General features: G+C 42.0%; 1 protein-coding gene across 5 annotated transcripts in view; it reads left to right on the top strand.

Annotated features, from left to right (window-relative positions):
- The first annotated feature begins 9,621 nt into the window (after nucleotides 1-9,621).
- Nucleotides 9,622-21,357, top strand: part of CPSF6 (cleavage and polyadenylation specific factor 6) — a 29,979-nt gene continuing 18,243 nt past the window's right edge. For all 5 annotated transcript variants that reach the window (XM_063155085.1, XM_063155084.1, XM_063155083.1 and 2 more), the window contains exons 1-2: nucleotides 9,622-9,741; nucleotides 20,237-20,446. In XM_063155085.1, the coding sequence (XP_063011155.1) occupies nucleotides 9,682-9,741; nucleotides 20,237-20,446 (270 nt within the window). In that variant the 5' untranslated portion in view covers nucleotides 9,622-9,681. The remainder of the gene's footprint in view (nucleotides 9,742-20,236; nucleotides 20,447-21,357) is intronic.

The raw sequence follows: 21,357 nt of genomic DNA, 5'->3' as shown, positions 1-21,357 counted from the left end.
AACCAGAATTCAGCCACAACACAGATACATGCCAAAAGCCTGATCCTTACTCCATGTTGGAGTGCTCTTTAAAATTGCCTAAAGAATACTATTTAGAGGTTTGTGAGATCCCCAGTCCACATGACTTACTCATTTGACTTAAGTTACAGTGCCATCTACTGTAGTAATGGACACAGAGAGTCCAGATCTATTCTAAACTTTCCCTCTCCTGAGCTTATTTCTCTTTTTTTTTCCACTGGAACTGTAATCAAATCAATCTATGCGTTTACAAGCACTCAAAGTGATATCATCTATGAACATAAATGGAAGGACATTCAGAGTTAAAACAGAAAAGTTAGAATACAGTGTTAGGACAGACATATAAACTACAATAAAGATTTTTGAGGGTGTGTAAATCTTGCTTCAGAGCTCAGGATGGCCAAACAGAAGGCTTTTTTCTCTACTCCACTGAATGTACTTTCTGCTAATCTTAAATACCTTCCTATCAAAAGAGAGGCCACAAAGTCGAATTTTGTGCCCATCTGCCAGAGCAGGAATGCAAAGCTGTAGATTTCCATACACAGGAATCCCAGTGCTCCATATAATGAGCATACATGAAATATTCCAGTACATTCACATTGCAATCTCAAAGACAGAACTGGGCATGGAAACCTTGTAGATAACTGGAACACACTGAAAGGACAGATGTCAGTCAGAGACAGTTCCTCTGATTCAAGCAAGATAAAGGCAGAGAGAAAGCAGTTTTCAGAGATCTTTCAGGCATGTTGGTATCATGACTGGGACATAACCAGCTCTTAGGACTGGCGCAGTACACACACGGCTCAGATTTTGCTGCCCATGTTCATTGTGCTGCTGTAGTCTGGACAGCCCTGCAGAGTAATCAATGATATGCAATCATCTAATTTTTCTACATGTTTATTAAATCAGAGGTAATTATGTTCCAGAGACTCTCATGCAAATGTGTAAATACATCACATACTAGAATGAAATAAAAGGTGCTAGCACTATTTCTGTATCAGGCTTTAGTTTTCTAGATGCAAAGAAAGAAACTATGACCCTGAAAAGTGAGGTTTTGCATGATAATCATAATTTTAATGATTTCTGTTCATACTCTAGACCACATCTACTAATTTACTGAACCTGCAGCCAAATGGTATTTCATATTTTCTCAACACCTTTGTTTCCAAATAAAGTCAGGAGAATTCACATCCAAAATGCACCTGGTTGCACCACCAAACATCAAATTCAATGCAAGACTATACTGCTTTGTGTCTTAGACTGATGGGGCTCCCTTCTCTTTGTTCTCTACTTCTCCAAACCAGCCTGCCCTTCCTGCTGATTCCTCAGAGCTTTTGGCAGCTGACAGTGGCACTGCAAAGGCTGCAGAGATTTACAGCTGGTTAATTCCCTCTTTCCAGTGAACTGCATTGTGCACCCTGCTCCTTTTCACTTGTATTGTGAACGTAAATGTTGGAAGTTTTACTGAGCAATGGAAAACAGACCTTAATAAAACACATGGTGCTGTAGTTCACAGAGAGGTCATCTCATATAAAGACTGATGCAAGTTGGTTGTGTCTCAAATGGGGCTTCCCCTCAGTATTTAACTCCATATCAGCTGGTTTGACATTGGGCTTTTTAGTAAGCTGGTGTGAAATATGTTACTGCTTGAAGGCACTCCTGTTTGAAAATCCTCTGTTCAACGTGTTTATAGCACATGCACCCGAAGGAAAAAGAAAAATAATTTTTCACTGGCTATAGCCAGTTCACCAGAACTTCTGAGGGAAAAAAGCCCAACAAAACTTCAACAAAACAGACAAGCTAAGGTGCTAAGCAAGGCCTTATTTTCACTATTGTTTGGAACCATAAACCAGAATCACTACTGAGAGAAGTCACTCTGCCCTTCCCAGACCCTTGTGTGTGCAGCCCTCACCACTCCCACCTAGTCACACAAAGGATCCTAAAGCCTCATGTCAGCTTTATTCTTTTCACCATTTTGAGTCAGATCACTGCTGTGACCCAGTTCACCACAGTCAGCACAAGCCAGGACTTTACTGCTAATTAAGAGAGTGCCAAGCAGTGCAGGGGGACTTGCAGCTACTTTCTTTACAGCTGGTCCCCTCTGGAGAATGTCTCCTTCCTCCCCACAAATCCCTGGCCCTTGAACAGTTCACACATAGCACCACTGTGGCTCCAAGTCATATCTGCTCTTTTGTCTGCTTTTCCTCAGTTCAAAGAGTCTGAAAGAATGGGATGGCCACGTTGCAGCTTCCCAGGAGAGGTTTTCTATTGCATGAAACAGTGAGCATGTGTGGCACACTCTGCGATACCACGGCCAGGGAGGGCCTTGATAATAGGATAGAGGGACCCAGAATTACCAAAGTTTTATCTCTCCCACGCAGTCAGGGGTGCTCAGGATTAAACTGTGTCATGAGCCAGCCACTGCACACAGGGAAGGTGCAGGCAGAGGAGGAGGGGTTGCAGAAGGCCAGCTCCCCTTCCTCCAGTGGCAGTCTCCCCTTGAGCGCTTGGAGCACTCTTGGAAGGGTGCTGTGAGTCCCACAGCAATGATGTGTAATAAACTCACATTAAAGAAAGGGTACGTCATTCCAAGGAGTTAAAAACTGCTGAGCTGGCTTTGGGAAATTTAAAAGATGGGTGAGCACTGGTGAGCATCGGTTCAGAAAATAAATCACCGAGTCTCAGTAAACCAGGGCTCTGTTTACTGCTCAGGGCAGAGCAATTGAGTCTCTACCATGGATGAAATCCTGCCAACTAAAAGCTGCTGCAGTTCATCTGCGTGAAAGTGTATGTTGGTGATACTGAATCTTTACGTGTTCAACCTTGGGGCAGAGAATATTATTTGGGGTGTGTGGCAGTAGACAGCAACCTTACTGCCTCTGCTAAAAAGTATTACTGAGTTTATCTTCAGAGCCATTCATTTTTAGTTGCCATAGACACCACCATTAGAGCCATTTTATATCTAGCTGACAAATCCCATATTTTCTGATATGTCTTGCTTTTTTTCCTCTTTTTTTTTATCTTTTCATGTCTGATTTTTAATTCAATGCAAAATGTCTGACAGAGACATAACTCCTACCTGAAACACAGATACAATTTCTTTTATTTTTGTCTGTGAATTTCTCCATTGCTCCTAATATATATGTGCTCAATTCATAATAAAATTATATACTTCTACTTGAAAATAAAGAAAAGGAATAAAGACACACATATGAAACAAGATCACAATTATAGGAACTGTTTTTTTCTCTTGCAATAAAGTATCAAATTAATATTAGGATGAGATCTTTCTTCTAATAGATTCCCAACTGTTCTCCTAGTTTGCTCCTCTTCAGTTATCCCAAATGGATTCCAGGCAGAAACCACGAGTTTATATTTAGTTACTTGCATTTTAAATTAGTCAAATTAGATTTTTTTTGGGTGAATGTTTTCATTGATTGAGGTGTTCTTCCACTAATTCTGAAATTTTCTAGTTTTTTTTTCTTTATTAATGATATCTTGTGACCTCACACCTGCAGGAAGAGAAAAACAATATTTTTTAAAATGTCCATTGATTTTGAGCAACTCAAGTATAAAAAGATGCTAAACTTCACCAGTGTTTCCTGACTACTGCTGCTACTGCAATGACTGACATTCTAGATGTCTGATTCTCACAAATTCAATAGGTACTTTGGAAATTTGAGCTCAAATGTCTCCTTTTGATTAAAATAAGTGTCATGGTACTCTTAACTAACTTACAGAGAGAGAGTTAATGAATAAATCATAGCACTTGTAAATTATATAATTAGTTCAGATTTAAAGTATCGGGAAAATGCTGAGTATTTATGAGTATTTTGTGTATTTTCTGTAACTCAAAATGAACTTGTGCTAATTCAGAATGAGACCTTCTATGCCAGAAGTCAATTATTACATATGCAAAATTTTTATTCCTAAGACACTCTTAAAATTCCTAAAGAACTAACCTTGTTGAGAATAAGGAATACTTTTCTGCCACTAAGCTGTTAACGGCAAAAGGATGTTCTATTCAGATCCATGAAAAAGTGCTGAAGCAGTCCTTGAGAATGGCCTGGGAAACCATAACTTTGCTGTGACACCCAAGTATTCTGACAGTAAGCCTGATGGTATCAGCCCAACAGCGCACATGGCTTTCATCAATTAATATTCTGCTTTTTTGCTTCCCTTTGTGGTGTTTAAATCTAAACTTCTGTTCTGTAACAACTGCAATCAATGCACACACAATTGTTTTATGGTGATGGCTCCTCCTCTGGGGTGAGTCCCTGATTTGTAGAGCAGAAAGAAGCTGCCATGGGACTTACAATGGTTATTTATTCTGCAGTATCCTCAGGACCAAACCCCTTGCTACCTGTGCAGCCTCATGTTCCTGGCACTCTTAGGGATTGTTGGAAGGAAAACCCGACCCTCTGTTCCTCTCTGCTGCCTCTGCAGGCAGGATGGTCCCTGTGAAAGCTGCAGATGAGAGTGATCCCTGTTCCTTGTAGCGCTTCTGCAAAGGTACCTGGCACAGCCCAGCCCACCCCACGGCACCTCCCTGCCCCACCCCAGCACAGCCACTCCTGGAAATGTCAGCGGCACAAATGGGAACGCCTCTTTCAAAATCTTGGTGCCACAAATGAGACACGCAGCTTTTCTGGTGCAATCCAGCAGTGGGATAGGGGCTGGGACCTGCTATCCTGTCCCTGCAGCAGGAGCTCGCAGAGGGCACAGGCAGGGGCACGTCCTCTGTCACCCTTGCCAAGTGCTCATGTGAGCATGGCTCAGCAGAGCTGCAGGGACGTGGATCAGGGCCAGAGTGACAATGTTGGCCTGCCCTTTGAATAATTCCAGTTCCAGACTCATTCTGCTTATTTATAACACAGTAATGACAGATACTACCCCTCCTGAAATCTGGAAGCGTTCAAATTTAAAAAAGACGAAACCTGAATATTATGGAGTAAGGTTCTCTTCACTGAAACTCTATCTCTAAATAGCTCAGCTTGACAAAGACGAAGCCTGGAGAACAGACTTGTGCCAGCCTGTGCTCAAAGCACTAAGACATGCACAATGCATGAGTGAACAGTGAAGATTTTATGCAAATTCAGAGTGACTCCTGGTATCAGAAGTAAACAGAAACTATGTAACAAAGTTATCCTTGAGCTTAAATTCTTTGAAATATCAAAGAACATCCTAAAGTGGTCTTCGTGGTGCTGTTCCTTTATTTGTATACGCACACAGCCAGTTCAGAGAAAGAAAGATGTGTTTAATGCCATTAACAAGTTTAGGAGGTTTCAAGCAATTTAGAAGAGGAGCTGAAGTGCAGAAGGGAAAAATAGATTAGTGGCAATCTTAAGGGTAGAAATGAAATTTTAGAGACAGGTTTTTAAACAAGGGAATGTGAAGCTCTCAAAAAATAGGATGTGATATTAAGCTGGAAATTCAATTTCATACCTTTTCTGGAGGTAACTGAGCCCTCTGATTAGCAGCTCATATGAAAGTGGATTCAAATGAGGCAATTGAATTTATTATCACCTTTTGCACTATACTTACCTTCTCTAATAAACTTTTCTGCCTTGAGGGTTAGAATATGCATACCATTTGCAAATCATATCCTGATTAACAATAATTTTCAACCTGGCTCTGAACCAGGGAGTGAACAGTTGAACCAAGAGAATCAGCAGGCTGACAGACACTTACAGAGGGGAAAAAAGATGGAGCACAGTGCTCACATGTATGATCCCAAAACAATTGAATACCTATAAAAAGACAACTCTGAGCCAGCAATGAATAATGCCAGCTATTTTCCTACAATAGCTCTGTCAGTAGGAGTTCTTGTAGATGCCCTTTGGATGCAGTTTTATATTACACTTAATCCAATCTAACTGTGAGCTGCAACCAAAAGATGAGGTAATATTCCCTCTTTCCCAGCACAGCCTGTTGCTACCTTTGTTGGGAACACAATTGTCTCTTTTCATGTCAGCCTGCAGTTACACAAGAGTTAACAAAACCTGAAATTTTGGCCTCTGAAAGCAAATATGCAGATTGGTGCCTATTTGCCATCTCATTTAGAATATAACAATTTTTCCCACTTTCTGTCTGTGGAATTTTATATATGAAAGCATTTCAGTGGAAAAAACCCAATTTCTTATAGCTTAGAGTGTACAGACATTCACCATTTGGATATTTTACTGGGAGAAAAACAATAAAAGGGCCTGTAGAGTACCTCCAAGAGGATTTGGAAAGATCAAAGCTTTCAGGACTACAAGTAAAGAAACAAAACATATTCATTGCAGTTGGACTGACATAGCTAGGACATAAGTTTATATAACAAAACATACATTACATTTCTCAACTAAGCTGAGGTCTCCTCCGATTTTGAGTACTATCCTGATTAACACAGCCCTTTTAAATAACTTAGATTTTCACTTTGTTGCCTATAACATTACTGCATGAACAGTTTATGGTGATATTGAAATGAAAGGCCATTTGAAAGTTCCTGCACCATTCTCAGTCTTGATTCCTCAGGTGAATTCTACATAAATTTATTTTTCAAAATATAAATATATATTTTTGCCATGTTGATATTGGCAAAAATAGGTTAATGTTTAAAAAGCACTGTTATATTGAAACTGGTTCTGCCACTCTTAGCTAAAGTAATACATTTAAATATTTTTGAGATAATCGCATACAACAAAAAGGCTGGGAAAATAGCTCTCCTCCCCTTGGTCTTGCAACAGGAACATCCTAATAGAAAATGGTCTGAAATGCTTTGAAGAGGAAGGTATGGAGAGTTCTCTTAGCTAACAAGATGTGTGTCACAAGGTCCTCAGAGAACCAGCTGCTGCTTTTAATGTTCAAAATGAGGATTATATCTGAATTTGCATCATTAACAGCACAAGAGACCAAAGGAACAATATACAAATAAATAGACCTTCGTGTATCCATGAGAAAGAGGGACATGTAGGCTACTTTCTTATGTAGAACTGTTACAGTCCCTTTTCCCCCTTCTTTTGCTATTAAGGGAGCTCCAGCTGTCACCATCAAGTGACAGAACATCCCACGGTGTGAAAGAAGAACTGAAGGAAGACACCAGTTCATCTGCTGCCATTTGTTCCCCTGGTGGGCTGAGGCTTTGGAAGGTGTGCAATTACTTCATGAGTACTTCATGGGGGCTCCTGCTGCCCCCAACAAAACTTATGAAGACACTTCTCCAAGACCATGCTGTACTGCGAAAAATTCTTTCTCTCATGATCACATTTCTGTTTCCAGCCACGCTTCACCTCAGCCTCCTGAATTTTACAGGGTGAAGGACAGCAACATTTTGTCTAAATAATTTAAATGTGTACAATACATAAAGCATTAATATTTTCACTGGAGTAGATCAACTCTGAAGTTGCTCCCTTGAGGCACAGTAATTCACAAAGAAGCTATTGATGACCACAGGAAGACATATTTAGTAAGTCTACTCATGGAAAGAATGAAAACACAACAGAAAATAAATAGAACAGCTTGCATAATATTTAGTCTCCTACACTGCCTACAGGATTTGCTCAGTAATACACATACAAGAATAAAAATTATCAAAATATACTCTGTAAATGACTGTGGACAATAAATCTAGCAAGTCAAACTATTTAAGAAGGCTCTAAAATGGATAAGCTCCCTGAGGATGAAACAGCATACGGGGGTCCATGGGCTTCACTGATCATCCTTCATTATCACAACAAGCACAGCAGTTTCTGATGTCTTCTGCCTCTTCAAAGGCCCCAGATGGGATCATTCAAATGCCAGTGGTAATCCTTGAGGTGGTTCTGAGGTGATGATGATGACTTTTTCATTCACATTTCATTTCCTTGCCCATTCAAACTATCTATGGGTAATACTCAGGAGCATACAAAACATTCCAAAACATTCCATTGCATATGACCTACTATCTGCTGTTATTTTTTAATCTGATCATTAGGACAGCAAGGCACTTCTTGATTTCAGCAACTTTATTTAGCATGTCCAGAAGTGGTAACTGTCACAGTGCTTCACTTTATTCTCTAGAAGACTAGTCACTAAATCAGTTCACCACTAGGCAAGTATGTGAACCCAATCAGATCTCAATACTTTAACAGTATCTGCATGGACTGTGAGAAATCCACAAGAGTGGATTCTCCTTGCAAAACCAATCAATCATTTCATTCACCAGCAACTTGTGCATTCATAAATGTGAAGATGTACTTCTAACCTGTGATCAAATGTAGTAGTATCAATCATAACTGCAACTAACAGTAGAAGTTCAATAAATATGTCTTGTTTTTTTGTTCCTAACTACCACCTCTAAAATATTTTTTTTTCAGGTGACACTGAACTTTACCAAAGAGCTCACAACCTGCTAGTTTGTTTAACCTAGAAACTCCAATAAAAACCCCTTAAATATAGTATTTCTGTCTTCTGGAATTTACAGCAGGAATGACACAAGATCTGCAGTTGATAAATTCATCATGTCATGAGTTGGATAAGAACACCAGGAACAACCCAAGCATCTCCATACCTGAAATATATCTAGACTGTCAGCAGGTGTGCTCCGCAATACATCCTTTGTTTTGGATCTCTAATTTTTGAGCTATTTTTGGTCTGTTCATATTTCTTTTCCGTGGGCACGGCAGTGTGGGATTGCAAGATAGACAGAGATGATCTGCACACAGGCCCAGGACCCAAGATGAAGCCAGTACACTTTGGATGCTGATCCACACACTGTGAAGAAACTTGAGTCATACTAAAAATAACACTTTTATTCATTGCAATGATGTTTTAACATTATTTTGATTCAGTCTGAGAAGCACAGGCTTCTTATAGTCAGCTTGTGATAAAGTATAAAAAGCAGGTTTATTTTTGGATGTGGAACATAATGTACAAAGCAGAACATAACCTATTATGTAGAGCATTATGTTCACTGCGCTTCATATACCAGGAGATGTTGTTTCTAAAAATCACCTGGAGCTTGAACATCGATCTGGGTAACAGAGCATTCATTCAAAATTAATTTGAAACTGTCTTGGAACCCTAACAGCTCTGAATGCACAACAAAAACAAACAAACAAAAAACCTAACACCGAAAAAAGAACACCGCTTGATTTAACACTAATTATCTTCACTTTGTGATGTTAAAAAGAGAGCTCTGCAGCGGCACAGTATAGCCCTGGCTAAATGCAGTTCGGGGTGCGCCTGTTCTGCGTTCTTTCCGCTCGTTTTACTGCTCCGGAGCCCAGCGCTGCCCTCTTTGAAGGCGCAGCGCGGTGCTCATGTTACAGCCGCTAATTTCGCTCCTTGGCTGCTGAGCACCCAGCGCGCTGGGACTGTGCGCGGCACAGGAGCCTGTGCTCCGCAGCGCCGGCACGGACCGCAAAGCGCGGCACGGCACGGCACAGAGCAGTACACGGCACAGAGCAGAGCAGGGCACAGCACAGAGCAGGGCCGGGCCGGGCCGGGCCGAGGCGTGAGGCGGCCCTGGCGGGCGGGGCGGGGCGGGGCGGGGCGGGAGGAGCGGCCCGCTGCCCGCCGGCGGCGGAAGCCCCGCTGCGCCGCCGCGGAAGTGACGCCACGCTCCGCCTGCCCCCTCCCTCCCCCTCCCGGCGGCGGCTCGGGAGCCGGGCGCGGCTGGCGGCGGCCCCGGGTGGGACCATGGCGGACGGCGTGGACCACATCGACATCTACGCCGATGTGGGCGAGGAGTTCAACCAGGTACGCGCGGCCGGCGGGCGCGGCCTCTCCGCCGCGCTCCCCGCCCTCGCCCGCCTTCGCAGCCGCGCCGCCTGCAGGGCCCTCAGCGCGGCGGCCGCGCCGCCGCCATTGTTCGGGCGCTCCCGCCGCCGCCGAGCGCGGGGCTGCGCGGGGCCGGGGCGGGCGCGGCCTCACGCCCGGGCCGCGGGTGCCGGCGGCGGGCCCGGCTGGGCGGAGAGCGCGCCTGGCGCTGAGAGGCGGCCGCTGCCGGCGGGGGGGCCGAGCGCCTTCCTTCCTTCCTTGCTTCCTTCCCTCGCTTTTTGGTCCCTACCAGCCTTCCTCCCTCTCGGCCTTCCCTTCTCGGGGGCCGCCCCAGACGGCTCCCCCGTGCCCGCTCGGCCGACGGGACCCTCCCGGATGCGGCGGGGAGAGCGGCCCCTTCCCGCCGGCGGCCGAGGGGAAGCGCTGCCATTGTTCGCAGATGAATCAAAAGCCGCCGAGCGGCGGCTGCTTCTCGGCCGCGCTTGCGGGGGAGGCGGAACTCGTGCGGCTTTATTCTGCATCGCTGGAGAAACTATCCAGCTTCTTGTATTTTATTTTTTGTCTGTTTGTTTTTCTTGCTTGTTATTGTCGTCCATTTTAAAAAGTGGCGCAAGCCTTTTTTAGAGGACGAATTCATATTTGTTGAGGAAATATAGATGAAATAAACAACTTCACTGGATTTATAAGTAGTTTTCTAGTTTTTCCACTTTTCTAGTTTTTTCTCTTTTTTTTGCCCCATATCTTTACCAAATAGCCGTGTGCCAACTTTTCTTACCGAAACGCGGTGTTTGTATCAGTTTTGCATACCATCTGTCCTGTTAGCCAGTGCTGCACTTCTCCAGGTTGAGTTGCCCCAGATTGCTTTGTTCCTGCCCCAGAGCATAAATAACCGGGAACAACTGCACTTTCACGTACCTACGGGACCCAGCTGTATGCCCTGCAGAAAACTGGGAAATAAATAATGGCTTTGGAATTCACAGGTAGTATGTAACTTTCTTAGCAACTTGCAGCTTTCTCAGCAAATTATTTCTTCAGATATCGATTAATACAGTAATTCTAAGTATTAATAATCTCATAAAGGTATACTATGAAAGAATGCCATGCTAAAAGGAGATGATGGAAAGTGCTGATTTGCTCTTAGCTTGTCTGCATGTGAAGGTTTCTTCCTTAGAGTTGAAGACCCACTGTATGAGTTTAAACAGGAATGAACTCTAGGACAGACATAATTCAGCAGAAGAGTTCGTTTTTTGAGATTCTGTGATAACTTGAATTTGTTTTAGTCGATTCTAGATAAAACCGATAACAAAGCAGATTTTTCAGGGAAAAAACCCCTCGTTTGAATCTGGTATTGTTTGTGTAATTTCGTGTGTGCATGTGCAGAGGCCCTGAGAGTAGAATAGTTATGTGCTGTAAATATAGTGTAAAGAGATAGATCATCCCCATCACTTTTGTTCCAGCACTGTTTCACTCACTCGGTCCTGCTCTCCTCAGGTCATAATTACTGTTGGTATTCTCTATAACCATGGTGGTATGGGTGAAGAGAGTCTTGTTATAATTTAGTTTAGCTTAATCCAGCAGGCAGGGAAACCTTTTGCTTTTTTCACTGTACTCACCCCGTTTGATTCCCTCTTGGGTTTGCATTTCTGCAGTCTGTTGTTCCAGTTCATAAATCTTGCAAAATATAGGGCAGAAAGGTGAGAAGAGGCTAGGGCCCTTTTTCCATCAGCTTGAATTTGAGGGGTTGGTTTGTTTGTTTTAGGAGGTTTTCTTCTGTGTTTTTTTCTCTGTCACACACCCCCCAAAATTGCTGTTTGTTCTTTTCCAAATTTCATTTCTGTGACTTTCTATTTAAAGTAATATTGTTGAACTGAGCAAGTCTTGAGACAATATAAAAGTTCTACTGTAAGAGATCGATGCCTCTGCACTCTCCCATTTCCTTCTGTCATATATAAAAGAAGGCAAGTTGTATTAGTTACTGCCTCTTAGTTCTGACATAATTGAGAAAAGGTGCATAGAAACTTTTATTCATGAAATGCTGTTCCTGATTTGAAGCTGACAGCTTAAATTGATAAGATGGAACATAATTCTGTGGATGTGTGAAGATGACAAATAAAAAAAGGGAGAAAGTAATTTGCATTATTAATTTGGTTATGTAGAGAGCATTTTACAAACACCATATTTGTAAAATAAACTGCCTTTATCTCTTAAATAAATTTGTTTTTTGATTTTGTTGCTCTACACTAATGCGACTTAATAATAATTTTTAAATTGGAGTATAGAACCCTTTCCACTGGTTTTGGCAGTAACAGGGACTGAAAAATGTACTGTGAAGCTTGCTGTTCTTATGTATGCAGTACATAACTGTATTTATACCCAAGCTGGGACAAGACTGGTGTTTGCATCTGGAGTTAACCCTTCATTTAGGACTTGTGACTGGATAAACCTCCCTTGTTTGTTTTGTCTTGTTCTACACCTCAAGGTGCTCGTCCTTGAGGCTATTCTGGGATTTTTTAAATGCCTTTTTTCCAAGCAGGTGGAAGATAAGGTTCTGCTTGATTAGTGCTAAATGAACCATAGGTTATAAAGGTGAAATAAAGACCACAAAGCCATGGGTTTACAGGCTGGCTAAGATGCATGACAGCTGTAAACTGTCTTGGGTTGTATTTAGTGTTGATTGCAATGAGCTGACTAACTTGGTATTGGATGTTTTGAGTGAAAATGCATCTTTCATATTCCAGCTGAAGCTCAATTGTCTGTCATTGTTGCCTCTTACTCGTTTATTAACTTACTGTTCATCAATATATTATTTTTTGTCCTTGGGCTAACAGCTTTAGTCAATTTGGCTCTGACTGAATACATTTTTTGTTTAAATTGCAGTTTCCTTTTTTTTCTCGTTTTCTTGGAGAACTTGGTTGAGTAATTTTTCATTTTTTTCTTCTAAGCTGACTTCTCCATCCAGCAGTCTTATCTATTTATTTAAAATCTCATTTTGAGATGGCAGCCTCATAAATGCAGTACTTAGTGCATGCATTGCTTGTGCCCTGTTAGAAATAGGTATTGCTTGGACTGTTTTACCTTAAGCATCTCCCTCCATGCTGCACAGCTTGCCCTGCAGGAGAGGGAGGTCTGTGATGCTCGTTAGAGCTGTTACCTGCACACCAGTAGCTGGGGATGGCCTTCTCTCAAGGGCAGAACACCCTCAGTAAGTTTGGGATGCTTTAGGAAACATGAGGCTGTGGTTTTATACACAAAACCCGAGAATGTTGCTGTGTGGTGCAGAGGTAATAAGGAGCCTGTGCAGGAGGCCAGTTTGGGTCTGACTCGAGGCTGCCTGCCAGTTTGCCCAACAAACTGAGTTGCTTTTTTATGGTCATGAACATTTGACCATGTGTTAGCAAGTTCCCTGATGCTCTGATCAGATTTGCATTTTCATGCTTGGAGGGCTTTTTCCCACATGTCCTTGTCCTTTCCATGTATGTAGTTAAACAGTAAAAACTTTTATTGTACACATGTAAAAATCTTTCTGATCAGAAAGAGGATACAAAAGAATTTAAGCATATCATATTTTAGCGCTGTGGAAAAGATACTTGCTTGGTTTATACTCTTAGTGAGTAAACTTGGGTAGTTGCATTGTGGATATGTCTAAACATGCCTCTAGTGTTCTATTTTGATATTTAAATGCTAACAAATTAGAGATGAAAGACTTCCCTTTGTATTTTGTAACTGGATAATAAAACTGATTTAGATGGAATAGCGGTTAAGAGGGTAATTATCTGAGAACTACAGTGTCTTAGGAATGTGTTAGTTACCATCTTCAGATCTGTAACACAAAGGAATACTTTTGTGTGTGATAATTAATAAAAGCTAGCATTTAGTGGCCAGTTAAAGCCAGTTATTAAGAACAGCCTTCATATCAGAAAGACAGGTGTCTTATCATGAGAGGGGATGGACACCTTGTGGTATAATAAATGTCTGCTCAGTAGGGCTGTCCTGGTCAGAAAAAACATAAGCTGGCAGATCTGCATGTCTTATAAAATATGTCCACAATGTGTGATGGCAGATGCATTTTGTCAGTTCTGCTGAAAGGGGCCCTGGGAAGATGTAACTTCTGTATATTGGTAAATATCAAACTGCAGAAAAACTTCAGACCTTCTTATCTGGCACATCTTCACTTTGTTTTAATGTGAACAGTGATACTACGTATGTTTTGTTTGTAGTTTTGACTACTTTTGACTGTTTAGTTATTCTTTGTAACTCTGTAATTACTCTGTAATTTTTAGTTACAAGGGATTAGGTTGCTTCAATTTTAGTGCTGTGTCTTTGTGGGGCCAAGAGCATTTGGGCCTGTGCAGGAAATGTGAATCCTGTGGCCTAACAAACTTGTCCACTTCTGCCATAGGCAGTTTGCTATCTTAGATGTATCAAAGACCTCCTTTTTTGTTAATGTTCCAGTTTCTATGTTCAGGCAGTTAATCAAGACCAGAAAGATTTTTATGTGTTTAACTTGTTCTTCAGGACTTACAAATTTATTTTTTTAAAGTGAGGATACTAACTTTACAGAGTTTTTGACCACAAATATGCTAACTTGAGTGAAAAAAACAGTAAGGGGAAAGCTGGATAGTTTAGTTTTTTTTTTCCCCAGAAGCAACAGTAAATATTTTTAATGAAACTTTATTTACGTCGCTGATTTTTAAATGTGTTTTTGGAGGTGTCAGTTAGTGTTTAATGCTTAAATTGGACAAAGTTCTGCAGAAAAGGCAAGTCTAACAGATGTATGGACTGCTTAAAGAAATTTTACATAACAACAGAAGCCATTTCCAAAACAGCACTTGTAAAGGAAGTAAGTGGTTCTCTGCAGCTCAGGGAAGCATGACCACTAAGTTCCTAATAAGAAATAACATGTTAAGTTTGTCCCTTCTGGACAGTGAAGTTCATTGTGTTCATGGCTTTCATATGGGAATGTTTCACCCAATACCACCTATTAGCACAGAATGTGGAATTCAGTCCTGATTTTATGATGAAGTATTTCAGACTGTGGTCTAGTTAAAACCTAGGCTTTGGAAATGCATTGCTGTCTGATTTGGTTTTAGAGGGGGCCAGAACAGCAGTGCTCACTTTGTTTCTTAGCATGTTTATCTGCAAGATGGTGAGTTACAGTAATTGAGAAGAAATAATTTCTCTTCATGCTTGATGTTCTTCTTGTAACTAAGAAAGTTGGAAGAGGTCAGAACTGGTTCCTGATACAGGCAGAGTATTTGTTTAAATAGCTGAGACTAGGGAAGTAACACTTCCTGTCCTTTTTTCCCTCCTTTGCATTTGGGAAGGAAGGGTGTGTTTAGGTAAGTTTCACAGAACAGGTATGAAAGAGAAAGGGTTGTTGCATCTTGTGCAACATCCACCAGGGCAGCTCTCTTCTGTTTACACTTGGAGTTGCTGGTTCAGATCATTCTTAATCATCAAAGCACACACTTCTCTGACAGATTGGTAAGTGAATGAATTCCATGCTGGATGCAAAACCAGCATGATGTGAGAAGAAATTCTAGTGAACAACATCAGGTTTTCTCTTGTGTCCTTATTTATTTAAATTAAGACACTGGTGCTATTGGGCCTGCCCTGCCCCCTCTCAATTACATGCAGACTCTGCTGCCTTAATAATTCTCTCTCTTCACTGACGGAGACCTGAAAGCCTGTGTGATACAAATGATCTGTTTCAAAGCGCTTTCTTGTTGCAGCAGAGCTGTGGACTGCTGCCCACTCTGGTGTTTTGGCAGTGTTGACCTCAGAGAGACAGGTTAGTGTGCATACATCTGCTGTGTTTGGTAATTGTGTTTTTGCATCTGTCTACCAAGACTAAGTTCTACTTCCCTGAAGTAATCATTCATTTACATAGATGACTAGAGTTACTGTACATTTAGCAGAGGATTTCCTTAATTGCCCTGTGACATCAACCTTAATCTAGCTGTAAGATGTCATGTTTGGGCCTGTCTCAGGCAGTTCTGTGTACCTGATTTCATTAGCTATGATGGTAGGAGGAATTAAACTGAGAACTGGATAGACTAGGTGAAATATGAAACCCTTAATTTAATTGTGATAAGCTTACCTTTAGAGAGAGATTTTTCTATTGAAGTTTATGGGGACGATGCAGTTTACTGAGGATTAAATGCGCTTGATTCACAATGCCAAAATTCAGTTTACCTGTTTTCAATTATATTATTTGTTTTAGTTACACTTTCCCTGTATGAGCAGTAGTTGATAATTTTTTTATATTTTTGAGACAATGGTTATCCTGATCATGGTTGTGCATATCTTGGCTTTATAGCAAGCATTTCCACCTTTGTGGCCTGTGTTTTGTGGAGTCCAGTTTGGTTATCTCTAGCTGCCATATATGGTACCTTGAACTATTCTGTCCAGGATGCTTCTGTGAGTTTCTGGATACAAATTCATAGTGGGTGCTGAAATATCTCCGATACCAAAACCTGGCGGAGGCAGTTTCTGTTCTGCAGCAAGGTATGAGAGCACAGGGAGCTCATGGAAGTTGGCTCAGAGGGGCAGTTGCTGCTTGTGGATGGACTGGGCATTGGTCAGCATGTGGTGAGCATCAGTGGTTATGCATCACTTGACTGGCTTGTGCATTATTTCATCCCTTTTTGTTGTCTTTTTCATCATTGCCATTACTGTTTTTATATTTCACTTTATTTCAGTTATTAAACTGTTCCAGTCTCAACCCATGGGTTTTACCTTTTCACAGATTCTCTTCCCCTATTCCACAGAGTTTGGGGGGTGGAGTGAGCGAATGCCTGTGTGGCACTTAGTTACCAGCTGGAGTTAAAGCACAATAGCCCTTTTTTGATCACCCATCATGGGGCTTGACAGGTTGAGAAAACAACAAATCTGACCAGAACATGCTAGAACAAAATTGCTTTAAGCATTTCTTAATTAGTTTAATAGTTGTTGGACACAATGTTGATTTTATGCTCTCAACTGTCAAGCAGTTATTCTGCTTATTATCAGAGCTCCATCCTTTAACTCCTTACTTCCAGTGTGTGCTCCCTGTTGTGTTGTTTTTCACCTGTGGGAACTGGTCTGATGTTGTTGTGTTGTATTTTAACATGAGCAGTCTGGTCTAGTGGAATATGTTCCTGCCCACAGCAGGGGACTTGTAACTAGATGATTTTTAAGGTTTCTTCTAACCGAAGGCATTTGATGATCTTGTGAGCACTAGCATATGATACTACAGAATTGCTGGTTGTGAAAGTAATCTGTTACTTGTACTCAGCTCTGCTGTCATCTTTGTACTTTGTGAGTGATCTATCTAGTGTGTAAACTATTAATGATTACACCTTTTACCTTTCATCCTCTGAGACTTAACCTGTGGGGGAGTCATGATCCTACATATTCCCCTTCTCTGCCAGACTAATGACAGTAGCTCTTGAAAATTTTGAATATCCTTGGGAGGTTGAAACGTGGCTCTATTGCCAGGAATCATGATTGTGTGCCAGGTCTTGGTTAGGGTTAGACAACTCTTTACAGCTACTCAAACCCTGTGACAGGCACTGTGGCTACTCAGGCCTTTGTGGCAGGTGCTGCAGGTGCTCAGACCCTTGCAGTGGGTGATGTAGCTGCCCCAGAGCACCAGCCCTGCTGGTATCAGTCACCCCTTCCCACCAGGAGAAATGGACACAAGAGAGTTTGTTTAGCAAAGGAGAACAGAGCAGGGCCCTCACAAGAGCAGGAGGAAGAGGTGGAACAAGAGGGAACCACTCAGTCCCTGTCCCTGAGAGAGCTGTGGGATATGCAAAGAGATTTCAGCCATCACCCAGGTGATCACCTGACTGCTGGGATGCTGGGGAACAGGGCTGGTAGCTTGGAATCATGGTAGGGAAATCAGGCAGCTGGGATCACCTTGTAAGGAAGGGGCATTGACAAGGTGATTGGCAAAGGGCCTCAGCCTTCGGGAGGTGACTCCTGTGAAGGAAAGACATCCCTTCAAGGAAGATGCTCCCTGTCACCCAGGGCCACCACAGAGGTATCCAGTACCTTTGTTATGACCCAGACAGTGTGCATTCACCCACAGACCCAGAAGAATTCCAGTGCCTGTGATCCTTGTGGCAACTTGTCCGAGCATGCTGTTTTCATGCTGGGTTTGCAGGAGTGTAGGGATCCTGTGGCCTGGCACATCAGGCCCACAAGAGTGGAAGGCTCTAGTGCACAGGGTACCCCAATGCCATCCAGCTCTGCAGGGGCAGAACCTATTTCTGTTTCTGGAGACAGAGGGGAACCCAAGAGCTGACTAAACTGGAGGCTGAAGTGAGCCGGACCAGGAACGTCTGGCAGAGGCAGTGTCTGTGTCTGGCCCGAAGGTTCTGTGCATCCCTGGCACAGGCTGGACCCTCTCCACTTAGGAGAGGGTATTTGAAGGACCCAGAAAAAGGACCCAGTTCAGTACCACTGCTTTGGAAGTGGAGGAAGTTAAGCAGCTGCCTGCCTTGCCTGTTCTCTCAGAGGACACTTCTGTTGGGCTTGCTGAAGGTCAGAGAACAGGTGCTGGTCGCTACCATGGCGTTGCACCAGCAGCAGCATTGCACCAATGAGACTCCATGGTTCCCATTCACAAGCTGATTTATCAGCTGGAGAATCAAGCAGTGATCAGCAGGACCATATGGCCTGGATAACAGGGAACCACAGTGAGCTATGGTGGCCTGAATGAAGTCACACTGTGGCTGAGTGCTGCCCTACTGGGCATGCTGGAACTCCCATATGAGCTGCAGTAAAAGCTGCCAAGTGGTTTGCCACAGCTGACATTGCTAATGTGCCTCAATAGCTTTGAGAGGCCACAATTTACTTCCACTTAAAGGAATGTCCAGTAGACCTGGAATCCAGTGCCCCAGGGGTGGAAACACAGTGCTGCCAATTCTATGGACTGATCCGGACTGCATTAGAACAGGGTGAAGCTTTGGAACACCTGCAACGCACTGATAATATCATCATGTGGGCCCATACAGCAGCAGTAGTTTTTGAGAAAGGGAAGAAAATAGTCCAAATTATTCTAAAAGCTGTTTTTACCATAAAACATAGTAAGGTCGAGGGACCTGCATGGGATATTGAGTTTCTAGGAATAAAATGGCAAGATGGATGTTGTCAGATGCCAGTGGATGTGATCAACAAAACAGCAGCAATGTCTCCACCAACTAGTAAGAATCAAACCCAAGCTTTCTTAGGTGTTGTGGGTTTTTGGAGAGTGCACATATTCCAGATTGCAGTCTAATTGTAAGTAAGCCCTCTCTATCAAATGACCTGGAAGAAGAATGATTTCGAATGAGGCCCTGAGCAACCAAAAGCTTTTGAACAAATTAAATGTTACATAGTTCATGCAGCAGCCCCCAGGCCAGTCTGGGCAGGGCAAGATGTAAAAAAGTGCTCTATACTGCAGCCAGGGCAAATGGCCCTACCTGCAGTGTCTGACAGAAAGCACCAGGAGAGACTCCAGGCCATGTCCAGCCCTCTGTTATGGACCTGGGGAGACTGACTGTCTGGAGCCTCCTATACTCCTGCTGAAAGAGATACTGGAGTCCAATCAAGGAGCTGCTTTGGAAGAGATTGGTGCTGAAGCACAGCTCCTCCAGCTCCCCAGTGACTGCCAGGGCTGGGCTGCATGTTCAAAGGGAGGTGGTCTTCACATCGTGCAGCTGGTGCTACATGAAATAAATGGGTTGCAGCGACCATATAATGAACTCAAATAGGATATCCCAGTTGCCCAAGAATCTTGGAAATGATCGTGGACTGTCTAAAAGACAAAGATGTCAGAATGTCACCAGAGGAGGAGATAACACATGCTGAGGGAGCCCATTATATAATAAACTACCACAAAATGAGATGCAATGTACCTAGCTTATTGATGGGTCCTGCTGTATTATAGGAGCGCATCAGGTGGAAGAGCGCCATGCCCAGTACATAAACTGGTGGGAGTTGGGTGGAAGAGGCTGATCACTGCTCAGGGACAGGCAGTTTATTTCAGTTTTGAAACTTTTCTTATCCCACGAATTTTATTTTTTTCTGATTTTTCTCATCTGTCCCATGGAGTGTTTGGGGAAGGAGAAGTGAGTAAGCAATTGTGTGGTACTTAATTGCAATCTGGGATTAAAGCATGAAACTTCTGCATTCTAATGTGTACAATTCTGGGAGTAGGGTTTGTAGATTTTTTGATTTCTGCTTATATTACAAGGGCAAAAGTATTGGCATGGAAAACAGTGGCCAGAAGTATTTTTTTCCACATAGGTTTAGAATGTAGTAAGTGTCATAAGAATTTTATATGTTTTGCTGTAGAGGAAACTGGTGCTTAGCTTTTCAACAGGGATGTTCTGTAGGTGGTTGTCAGACTTACTGTGTCTCTGGAACATGGCAGTTATCACAACTTTTGCTTCAATAAGTTTTAAAAGTAATATTAGTTATAATCAAGATGTCTTTTTTATTTTAGGAAGCTGAATATGGTGGGCATGATCAGATTGATTTATATGATGATGTAATTTCTCCATCTGCAAATAATGGAGATGCTCCAGAGGATCGTGATTACATGGATTCTCTTCCGCCATCTGTTGGGGATGATGTAGGTAAAGGAGCTGCACCAAATGTTGTCTATACCTATACTGGAAAGAGAATTGCCTTGTACATTGGAAATCTCACTTGGGTAAGTATCTTACTGCTGTGTAGTTGTAGACAGGGATTTTAATTATGGATGTAACTACTTGTAAAATTTTTTGCTTTAAAATGTTTTATTTGAAATATTATGTGTATCACAACCCAGTTGTTTTTGTTGTTGGTTTGATTTTCTTCCATTTTCATTTGTGGTTGTGAGATCATTTTTCCTTTTACCTGAAATTCAGAGAGCCTGTCTGGAGCTGTTGTGATGTCTTAAAAATCCTGAAAGTCTTCAGTAAATATAAACTTGAGAGTTTCTGTCACATTTAAAGTGTTATGAAAGCATATTTGTGCTACTGTGTTCTTAAGGTTTTCAGAGAACTAAATGAAAGAAGAAAACTATTTTAAACTGTTAAATACTTCATGCCTATAAACATTTCAAGGTTACTAAACAGGCCAAATTTTTCCTAAACTCTTGCTGAAGGTTTTATTTTAAAAGGAGGTTGCTCTGGGATTTTCTTGAAATTACTTTTCACATTTTTCCAGGCCATTTCCATCGGCAGTGACTCTTTCAGCATAACTGTTTTCAGGTATTTGTCTTGAGGCTTATTTCTCTGTCCAAGAAGAACAGGTTTATCATAACTCACTGAACTGTAGGTGCCCTTAGGAAAATTACTTTTATTAGAATGAAAGTACTTTAAAATCAATTGCAGTAAAGCAAACAGTGCAAGGACTGGTCAGTGCTGAATTAAGTTGAGCTTTTATCTGGTTACATGAAATCAAGTTCTTCAGGGCCCACATATGCAAAATTCTATTTTTAAAGATAAATTTAAAAAACTAATTCTTTTTAATTTCTGATAATTTCTTACTGTGGGTGTTTTTTTCATTAGTTATTACAGTACTTCAGGAGCTAATGGGTAAGTAAAGGACCTGACTGTTGACTGAAGTTGTCCCATTTTG

The sequence above is a fragment of the Melospiza melodia genome, chromosome 4, assembly GCF_035770615.1.
Source record: "Melospiza melodia melodia isolate bMelMel2 chromosome 4, bMelMel2.pri, whole genome shotgun sequence".
NCBI classification, from domain to species: Eukaryota; Metazoa; Chordata; class Aves; order Passeriformes; family Passerellidae; genus Melospiza; species Melospiza melodia.
The sequence above is the reverse complement of the archived record's forward strand: the minus strand, read 5'-3'. Positions and strand labels throughout refer to the sequence as shown.